We start from the raw sequence: 11,286 nt of genomic DNA on the forward strand, positions 1-11,286 counted from the left end.
ATCACTTACGCCTCCATAACTCAGCTGCCGCTCTCCTCATCCACAGCCTCAGAGAGAGACTGAGGGGAATAAGCACAAGAATGCCCTCAAATCATATCAGAATTAGAGGAGGACATCAATATGTCACATTTGTTTTAGAACAAGTGATGTAAGTGGGTCTGAGTTATGTCCACCGCTGGACAGTTATGTTCCACTATAAGGACGTCTGTGCGTTCCTAAAGGTTGATGATACAATTCCAGCAAATATATAGAGACTACTGCTAGAGTCTCTTCTCTAATCTTCTCTTCTCTGCCCTTCTCTTCTCTTCTCTTCTCTTCTCTTCTCTTCTCTTCTCTTCTCTTCTCTTCTCTTCTCTTCTCTGCCCTTCTCTTCTCTGCATGGTTGCATGGGCACATACGGTCCTGTCAGTCACATCTGTGAGCTGTCAGGATATGAATGTGCATGCATCTGAGGGAAGAATGAGGGGTGTATTAGGCCTGCTGATCCTTCACACTCCTCTTGTCAAACTTAACATGAAAATGAAAGTCAGTCAAAGGGAGAACGTGTGTGTGTGTGTGTGTGTGTGTGTGTGTGTGTGTGTGTGTGTGTGTGTGTGAGTGCGTGTGTGTGTGTGTGTGTGTGTGTGTGTGTGTGTGTGTGTGTGTGTGTGTGAGTGAGAGGCAGGGAGGGTCAAAGGAGAGGAGCCATGCCTAATCCTGTGGGATGTGAGGGTATCTACTGTGTATGGAGATGGGATGTAGAGATGTGTTCAGCGGTGCATGGATCACAAAACCTTCCTAACTGACAGAAGAGGCTCCCAAGAGACCAATGTCAAACTGCTAACTGCTATAGAAAAAAAAAAGGAAAGAAAGGAAAAACGGCAAGGCAAACTGTATGGAATATAAAAGTAGTACATATTGCATCATAACTCTGAAATGTTACAGGAATTTGAGTACAGATAAGAGTTGAGTTGGGATTTGGTTTTCTGTCATTGATTAAGATATCTTACAAATCGCAGTATCTAAACTGTTACTGCATCATTATCACAGTGTTATTATTATTATTAGTTGTTGTTGTTACAATCAAAGAAAATAAACCTACAATAATATTATGTATGTATATTATAAAATAATAAGATAGTACAAAAACATAGGGACGAGGTCATTCATAATATAGTATAAGTCGGCAGCTAAACCTGCTGCATAAGTTCCCCTATTTGTTAATAATTTGATAACAGCTACGATTTGAGCAAAGATTTACTTTTCTTGTATTGTTTAAGAAATCCTACTAAATGTAATATGCCAAATATTTTATAATAATAATAATGATAGTTATTATTATTATTATTATTATTATTATTATTATCGTTGTCATATTCATCACCTTAGCTGTCCTTGTTTCTACTATTCTATAGTTTTGTTATGAATTAGCACTGTAAATAAAATTGAATTGAATTGAAATTATTTATAATAATAGTCATAGTAGTAGTAATAGTAGTAGTAGTAGTAGTTCCATACAGTCATAATAAAGTAGTAAATAAGAGTTAATGTGGGAAAAACTGTCTCCTCATAAAATAGAATAATTATTATTAAAAAAAAAAATCCTGTAATTAAAAAAAAATCTTATTTATATATGCTAAACCTCCTTTATAAGTTGATGCGTGTTCTCAGTTGTTGGACAAATGTAACCGGTAGGTGGCGATGTTGGTCAGTATAAAACCTCCTTTAACCCGGAAAGACAAGCGTCGGACCTTTAACAAGACCGGAAGTGCGCCCTGGTGAAACTGACAGTTAGCTACCATGGCGCTTGATGTAAAAACCAGGACGAAGCGATACGAGAAACTGGATTTCCTGGGAGAGGGTCAGGTAAGCAGAGACACATATAATTGATTTCGGTCTTTTTATCTGTCCAAAGTTACTTTCTTCCCCTCCAGGGTCTGTTTGTCTGTGCAGGGAGCATGTTAGCTGGTTGCTAATGTCAACAAAGCATTCCTGCTATTGTCCTCACAGCAGCAGTGAGGGATGTGTGTTTCTGTGCCTCCTACTCTCTGTTTCTCTCCTCCAGTTCGCCACAGTTTACAAAGCCAGGGACAAAACCACTGATACCATAGTTGCCATTAAAAAGGTACGCGAAATTAACTGAAGCTTGAAGATTTGAGTTAGCATTTGTATGCTTTGTTTAACTTAAGCTGCTTATAGTAGTGGGTATATGAATGTGGATTGAATTTGTTTACCTAAGTATAGAGACACAGGTACGAGTCCATTGTTTGCTTGTGTCAAACGTTATCAGTAGAGCTATATTTAATTGACCACGTGGAACTATTTATTACATAGTATTTATTTTTATACACACAATGTGGATGTATTTATGTAATCTAATGGACATCCTAAATTAAACAATAGAAATATCAAACTGTTGTTTTCCCTTGCAGATTAAGCTTGGCCACAGAACTGAGGCTAAAGATGGTAAACTCTGATTTCCCTGATTGCACACATTTAATGTTTTTACCAGACAGTGCAGTCCACTTGTGCATGACCATAATCTCTTCTCAATAGGTATTAATAGGACTGCTCTAAGAGAGATCAAGCTGCTGCAGGAACTGCATCATCCAAATATCATTGGGGTAGGTAAACATTCCTTGTGTCAGAATATGTTTGTATCCTCATATTCATGTTATTGGTTTTACTTGTGAGTCTATATTAAGTACTCTCCTAATTTTAACTGAACATTTGAACTCATGTGCTGTGTGTGTTTTCAGCTTCTGGATGCCTTCGGACACAAATCTAACATCAGCCTGGTGTTTGACTTCATGGAAACAGATCTGGAGGTGAGTAGTACCTCACCTTTTCCTCTTTCTGCCTGCTCGTGTCTTTCCAGGGATAGTCTAATTTACACGATATATTATGTAATCCCATACAACAGTCCAATCTGAGGCTTTAGTTTGTTCTAACTTTGATTTAACTAAATTGTAAGAGTTTGTGATCTGTTCAGATTTCCTGAATAATTTATCTTGACAAGAAATGATTGTGTTGTTTCAACAGCTTTTATTGGATTTTCTGAATATGTCCAAAATAACTTTAACATCACGAGACTATAACTTTTACAGGAGAGAAATATTAGCATATTATTGTTAGGCTCTACAAAAAAACCCTACTTTTTTTGCCTAGCAATTCATAAGTCTCTAAAAGACCTCCACTTTTGGTCGCTGAAACTGAAAACATGGTTGCCATTTTTAGTCATGTTATATTTTGAGTAATTCATTTAGATACTATGCAGTTATACATAAGTTTAATAATAACAATGTGACATGCAATAATACAAGCTTTATTATAGTAACCAAACAAAACTATTTTCTTTTAGTTATTTCCATTGTCAATTAACTTTATTTGCTTAGCTTATCTCTAGCTAGTAAACGCACAAAGCTCGTGCAGCGTTGTGTGTTTCAGGTTCTGACCGAAACAATATTGAAAATGCATCTATTTTGGGGTCACGTTTGCTGTCCCATTTTTATATGTTAAAAAGTTGTTTGTTGCCAGTTTCTCAAAGTCTTTGCCAGTGGCAACTGTCAAGACCTGGATGCTATTCAATAGTACAATATTATATGATTAGATCAATAACGCAAAATGCAGCCTCAACGATTGCCATTGAGTTGAGTCAACACCTCCTTGAATTGAATCACATCACTGTGCAGATGTGTATTATCCTTATACGCTGTCTCTGAATGTAGATTCACATCACTTGTCGTAAAATAACATTTTGTTGCTTTTCATTAGTGGGCCACCAGATGGAAATTTTGGACTTTATTACCTCCCTGTTTATAGAGATCAGTGAAAGAGCATTAAAAGCTTGGTTTCATTAGTGATTCCTTTTCCCCACTACTTTAGGTATGTGACAACTGTGACATTAGTTTGTTTGATGAAATGTTCAGCTTCCAATCTGTGAAGGCAACAAAAATGAGCCAATAAATGGGGAAAAATGTGATTGAGAGGTGTAAAGTCAGGTGACATACAGAGCAGCACGTACTGTACATTATGAGCAGGATGACAAAGATAGCAGAGTGAGTGCTGTCATCTCACCATTAGGTGGTTCTGCAAGGTCACCAAGGCTTTTATCCCCCCCCCCCCCCCCCCCCCCCTGGTGTTGTTTTAGCATACAAGGCTCCAGATGGGCGCCCACCACCAATACATCAGACTAATGATTCAATACAACTTAAATACACTTTTTAAAAAAAATCAATAACACTCCACTCTTGGCTCTTACAATGAAATGATGCCATTAGTGGCTCCCAGGCAGCAGACGGACCGGGCAGACAGGACGGACGTGAGAACAAAATATGATGCTCATCTTATTACCAGTGCTGAAGAACTATTTTTAGGCCACATGGTTAGATTTGGTTATACCAGCTTATCAACTACAGGTGTTCAGTGCTTTTATGGGAGTTAAAATGATGTAGCAGGATACTGAATGTTTTTGAAGCCGGTGGAAAAAACAAGATTCTAGGTGAGAGGTTGATTCTGGATTGGGCGGTTCAGTTTGGCTGCAGCTGTGTCTCCTTCAGAGATATGGCCCAGCTGTCTGTAATTGTCTTATCTGCTCTGATAAATGTAATTTTGATTTTGAGCGTGTAGCCTAGAGACATGTAGAAACATTAAATAATGGACACAGATTATTAGTTTTCAGATATCCAGCCCGACTCTTTGTCAAGGCTCTTTGTCTTTTTTGTTTTGAAGGTCATCATCAAGGACACCAGCTTAGTCCTGACTCCGGCCAACATCAAAGCCTACACCCTCATGACTCTACAGGGATTAGAGTATATGCACCAACACTGGGTTCTACATAGGGTAGGAGCATTTAACACACACACACACACACACACACACACACACACACACACACACACACACACACACACACACACACACACTCACACATACACAAACATAGTCAATAATTTATATTTTGCTTCTTTGTATGTCCAGGATCTGAAGCCCAACAATCTGCTGTTAGACGGCAACGGAGTGTTAAAGTTGGCTGATTTTGGTTTGGCCAAAGCATTTGGCAGCCCCAATAGAGTCTACACACATCAAGTTGTCACCAGGTGTGTGCTTTTTGTCCATCTTATTGTATTAATAATACAGAACTTAGATTTATCCGCAAATCCCCCCTGTGTTTTTGGTACACTCATGGGAAAACGCTTGCAGTAGTTTATCTAAATCATGTCATATTTGATCAACAGCGTCTAGTTTGACAGTTTAGTCTGAGTGTCATTAGCCTGAAAAAACGCTCTGCGTTTACCTGCAGACAGGGGGGGCCGTGTGACGCTGTCACGGTTATGATTGGTTCTTATTATGTCAAACTGCTGGAAATCTGTCTGTATGCGAGAGGTTTCATTGGTGATTGACAGATTATTTGGATTATCTGGGTCAATATTGAGATCATAATTATTTAACACAATTACTTATTGACTTTGAAACATTTAGGATTTATTGAACTTTTTTAAATGTTTTTTTAACAGTGGATTTTCTTGAACTTTAAATATAATTAAACTGCAAAACAATAGAAAAAAAAGGTTAAAAATGGATAAATTAAGTAAATTATCTATATGCATTTAAATAAATTGGATCAAAAATAAATCCTTAAATAAGGTGCATTTCCACAATCTATTTAAAACTACTAAGCATAATTTCAACATAATCCCGTCAGTAAATCAGCGAAAACGGGTAAAAGTGCACAGCTGTTAACGACAGGGTGCACTGGGTTTATAACTTAAGCCAAATCAGAGCGTCATTGTGAAACGAAATGTGGCACGATAATAGTTTTATCTTGATTATCTTGTTTCACGTGTCAAAATCATTTAAAGTCCAAATTATAATTGTAAATTTCATCAATCATCCCCAGCTCTATGGTTAAAACATACACATACTTTTAAAAATTCATTGTCAAACCCATGGAAGTCTCGTCTTCTCAAGTGTGTTGGTTAAAATAATTAAACGTTTTACTAGAAGAAGTTTAAGAGTGTTTAAGAGTTTAAAAAAATCTAACTTTCTGTCTCTCTGTTCATTGATCCTTTTCCTAGGTGGTACCGTTCCCCTGAGCTCCTGTTTGGTGCCAGGATGTACGGTGTGGGTGTTGACATGTGGGCAGTGGGATGCATCTTGGCAGAGTTACTCCTTCGGGTACACAAACCTCACTTCAAAGAGATATTTTTACAGGAACAGGAAATGCTAATGTTATTTTTGTATCTTTGCTGATGTCTCTGAACGTCCTCTTCGCTGTAGCTACCATTTCTTGCTGGAGACTCAGATCTTGACCAGCTGACTAAGATCTTTGAGGCTCTTGGGACGCCCACAGAAGAGACATGGCCGGTTGGTATCTTTTTTTATTTCCCCAGGTGATGGATGTTTTTACTTTGCTCACATGTGAAGATCCTTGTGTCATCTGTTTGTCTTTTATGTCCGCAGGGAATGAGTAGTCTACCAGACTATGTGTCCTTCAAAATACTTCCTGGCACACCTCTGGAACATATATTTAGTGCAGCCGGAGACGATTTACTAGAGCTGCTACAGAGCCTCTTCACCTTCAACCCCTTGACTAGGACCACAGCTACACAGGTAACACGTCACCACTAATTCCCAGTAGATATTCTCACAATTTCAAACACTTTGCCTTAAAGTCTCTGGATCATTATACATTTTCAGTTAAAAGATAAATATGGATTGCATTTAATTTTCTAAAACATATGTCGGGATGCTGTGTATTTTTGTTTAAGGATTTATGTTTCAGTCAAAGTAGTTAAAATACTTAATTAATATTGAAATTAACACCTTTTTCAGGATACATTTTCTATTTTCCATAGCAGATTCTGATTGGATGTGTGAAAATCATACAATCAAAAGTTAGACATTTTAATAAACCGTTTTTCTAATGGTGAGTTTGATCATTATAAAAATGTATCCCGTCTTTTAATAATATAATTATAGAGCTCTTTTAAAAACAAGTTTCTTTATAGAATAAAAACTAAAGAAAAAAACAATAAAGAACTAGATGAGACCTCAGAGAGTGCAGACCTGTGCCAAGGCAATGCCAGGTCTTGCCATGTTAATGAGTGAAACCTATTTAGTGTATTCGCCCTGTGATTCAGATGTGATCCTCCTTGGTCCGTGTTACACCCTCCCACCAAGTTTCATGAACACTGGGCCATTCGTTTTCTCGTAACCCTGCTGAGAACCAAACAAGCCAAACTGAAAACATAACTTCTTGGTGGACAAGAAATAAAACAATGTATGACGTGTTTTTATTTCTTGAAGACGGTTTCCTACAGCTTTTTGTTTATTCAAAACTTAGAGTCTCATCATCTGTGTATTTATGTACACAGATAAATACTTGCTGTATATGTTTAAAACATTAGTGCCTAAATAATGACTCTCCATTAGCAGGTGATGCCATGTTTATACTGTCGTCTGTTGCTCTCCAGGCTCTGAAGATGAGGTACTTCAGTAATCGACCTGGTCCCACTCCTGGTCCCCAACTCCCCCGACCCAACTGTGCAGCTGAGGCTCTGAGGGAGAAGGAAACCAACGAACTCAAGAGGAAAATCGAGTGCCTGGAGACAAGTAATCAACACATAATGGCTCATAGTTGCTATACAGACATTTTCAATTTTCCTGTCAGTGGTGCCATTCACATGCACTTCAACAGGAAATAAACATTTGGGAGACAATTTGTGGTCTTCACAGTGTCTATCACAGAATGTTTGAGGCCGATTTTGAAAGTAACTGGACATTTTAAAACATCCCACTCAGATCGAACGTACATATAAAACGCTGTGAATTTTAACCAAGTGCACCGAGCCGGTTTTCTCATGGTTATGCACACTACGGTCTTAAATCTAGAACACCACTCGATTGAACCTAGCAATTCAAAGGGTGTTGGCTGCACACACACACACACACACACACACACACACACACACACACACACACACACACACACACACACACACACACACACACACACACACACACACACACACACACACACACACACACACACACACACACACACACACACACACACACACACACACACACACACACACATACATACAGTTTAGTGGATTGTGGTAGTTTTACTGAAGGAGGACCTGGGTGGTTCAAAGCTTTTCCTGCTCCTCCTGTGGTTTGGAAAATATCTGCATTCACTTCACTCTATGCTACCGTGTATTACAGCGAGAATTTCCAAATACTTACAGTAGATGGAAACTTTAGTGGTTATCAAATTGCTCATATAGCTTTGTTTTTTGTTTTCCATGTAGTGGAGATACACTATGGGACTGTATTGTACTGAAGTGTTTTTTTATGCTTTGTAACGGTAATCTTTGTGTTATTTTCAGCTGTGATGAAGAAGAAGCTCATTTTCTGAGCAGATGGGACCTGGTTAATCAGATGATCACGATCTTCATACCCTTGCGTGGCTCAGCTTTTCCCTGCATTGCTCAGGATCCATTGGAATGAAAAAAAGAAGAAGTCCAGTGGAGGGGAAAAAGGCTCAGATGTGGTTGACTCTAGGACATTTGAGAGGTTGTAGGTGTTAAATCAGTTGAGAACTGTGCCTGCTATACCTAACCAAGATGCTGCTTTTTTTAAGCATCCCATCAACTGATGTACAACAGAGGTCAACAGTGTTGGCTCTGGTCTTTCTTCATTGTAACAATGATGCCTAAGCTCTGGGAGCCTGTTGTAATATGTATATTTATGTGACTGAAAATAATAAGAAAAAAAAAATAAGCAAGCCTGGTTTATTTCATGTGGGTGTACAAATGCATTTATGGAATTTTCCTGCTGAGACCTTAACTCCCTATGAAACTACATTTTAACACATGATTTATTAAGAAATATTTGTCCTCAGTGGGAGTAAATTCACACACTACTGCTACAAATAATAATATAGTCATACACATTTCACCTTCACATATTCCCGAAGTCTACTTCACCTGTTGAATATGTGTGGGGCAGAAATATACTTGGGGTTTATTTACTCATCATGTTGGTGAGAGTCAGGGACAGAGGTGTTCATTTGACTGTATTTGTGTGGCATAAGCCCTGTCTTCAGGGCAGACAGGGTGACGCTAGGCTTGACAATGTCATGCAACAATGTGCCACTAGATCATTCCCTTCCTGTCCTTTCTTTTCAACGTTACTGCGATCCAACGCGCTCTGACATATCAGGGGACTCGGGCTGTGGCAGGCCTTCTGCTGCCCTTTTGGTTTTCTGTCAGACAGGATCAGATTAGAGAAGAAGACAGTTTAAAAGGAAGAGATGAGCGAATGCAACAGACAAAAATACAGCCTTCTTTATTAATCTAATCTCTACAAAAGCCAGTGCAGATTCATATTTTCTATGTGATGTTAAATGTCTTCTGCTTCAGCGTTCACAATGAGATCATGCTTAAATTTCTCTGAAGGCATGTCTGACTAGTTTATTTAAAAAGAAAATCCCAAACATAATGCAATTTACTGTCGCTTATAGTTTTTTTTTGTTTGTTTTTAGCACAGAGGGTCCTGAATCTAAGGGTCTTAGTCCCCTAAGTCCAGAATGTAGGCCCCCTTTGTGATTCATGCCTATTTATAAATGTCAACAATACAGCACGGAGAGGGGGCACAATGACTTTATGTGTGTGTGAATGTGTTGGGTGACTAGGTCAGGTGGCGGGTTTAGCAAATAGCAGCACAGTCGGAGAGAGCTACAGTAGCAGCCTTATCAGCTCAGGCTCATGCAAAGGCCATTTCACTGGCCAGGAAAGCCACCGCTGGAACCGACACAATGTTGCCCACATGCTGTTACAAAACATGAGCACGGGGTTTGTGGGAGAAAGTCATACTTGCTCATGTATCTGAATCAGAAAGATAAGCATGTAGGATGATCTGAGGCGGGATGATTAAGACTTCATCAGAAATAATACAATGTGGAGCCTTATATAAAGCAGAATTTAACCAAATGTTAAAGATTCTTGTGTGCAGCCTTACTAGTCTCCCTGAAGACTTTTTTATGTCACATGGATGAGATTGCAAATGAGCACAATTTCATGAATTACTGCTCCTATCGTGACTTAACGGCTACACCTTTTAGTAAAATGCTCTTCATCAGAATCAGAATCAGGTTTATTGCCAAGGAATTTGCCTTAATTCGACGGTGCTTCCATGGAAACAGACATAAACATAAGCGTAAAAAATAAACCTAAGCATAATAAACTATTAACCATAAAAATAGAAAGTATATACATATAAACAAGTATATTCATTCCTGAATGGTTATTTAAAAAAACAACTTGTATGTGACAGACGCTTCACAACAGTATGGGCTATTTTTTTGGAGCTTTCCACATGTGCTGCTCACTTGTACTGTATGTGCATGACACAAGGGCGTAACATCATCATCGAGCCATAAAACCAACAACAAAAGATCATGTACGCTACCTTTTCTCTTTCATACTGATTATTAGGCCATTACCATCCCACCAACTGGTCCACAATCAAAGAGTAGATGACTTTAATGACACACATTCCTCATATGAATAGATAGGGTGTTTTTTTTTTCATTGTAATTTCTTTTTCTGGACAACTAAACACAATTTAGCAGTTTTCAAGTATTTGCAAAATAAATACAAAATATAAAATAGCATAATATAAAATATACATTTACGCAATGAGGTGGTATTATACAGCGGTGCAAAAGTAAGTGGAGGCTGGAGGGGTTATTGCACTTTATGAGGGGATGGAGGGGAGGAGGGTTTATGCGTTTTCCTGCCTGTGGGAAGAAACTGTTTTTCAATCTGTCGGTTCTGGTTCTGATTGATCTGCATATTTTCCCATGAATAGCCCCACTGTAAATTCGCAAGACTTATGAGAAATGTAGCGCCCATTATTAGTAGTAATTAAAATTAACATTTTATAGTATAGTTAGATCCCTTTGTATTGTTTCTCCTTCAGTCATACACTGGTTATTTATTTATTTACATGTTTTATTATGAGGTATTTCTACTTCCACAAATACACTAATAGTGTACAATAGTCTCATACAATTGTTCTACATTCCCCTAATATTGTACATTATTATGTTTTTAATGCGCTTGGTGATATCTGGCTTTGTGGGATGCTTTGATCAAAGAGTTTGTCACAGATCTTTTATTTTTTAATTAGATTTTCATGGCCTATTTAGTCATCTGTTTTCACCCACTTCCCGGTGCTCCCTGTGGCCAAGGCAGCGCAGCTTTGTGTTGGGGGTTTTGTCGGTGATGTGCAGTGGGA

General features: G+C 38.3%; 1 protein-coding gene across 1 annotated transcript; it reads left to right on the top strand.

The window, feature by feature from the left end:
- Window positions 1-1,733: 1,733 nt before the first annotated feature.
- Window positions 1,734-8,766, top strand: cdk7 (cyclin-dependent kinase 7). Its single transcript, XM_083912474.1, has 12 exons — window positions 1,734-1,845; window positions 2,045-2,104; window positions 2,412-2,445; window positions 2,536-2,603; window positions 2,739-2,807; window positions 4,711-4,821; window positions 4,960-5,078; window positions 6,057-6,156; window positions 6,259-6,345; window positions 6,442-6,591; window positions 7,455-7,593; window positions 8,373-8,766. The coding sequence occupies exons 1-12, from the start codon at window positions 1,780-1,782 to the stop codon at window positions 8,399-8,401; spliced, it is 1,032 nt and encodes a 343-aa protein (XP_083768600.1). The 5' UTR covers window positions 1,734-1,779; the 3' UTR covers window positions 8,402-8,766.
- Window positions 8,767-11,286: the final 2,520 nt, after the last annotated feature.

The sequence above is a fragment of the Echiichthys vipera genome, assembly GCF_963691815.1.
Source record: "Echiichthys vipera genome assembly, chromosome: 4".
Lineage (NCBI taxonomy): Eukaryota > Metazoa > Chordata > Actinopteri > Perciformes > Trachinidae > Echiichthys > Echiichthys vipera.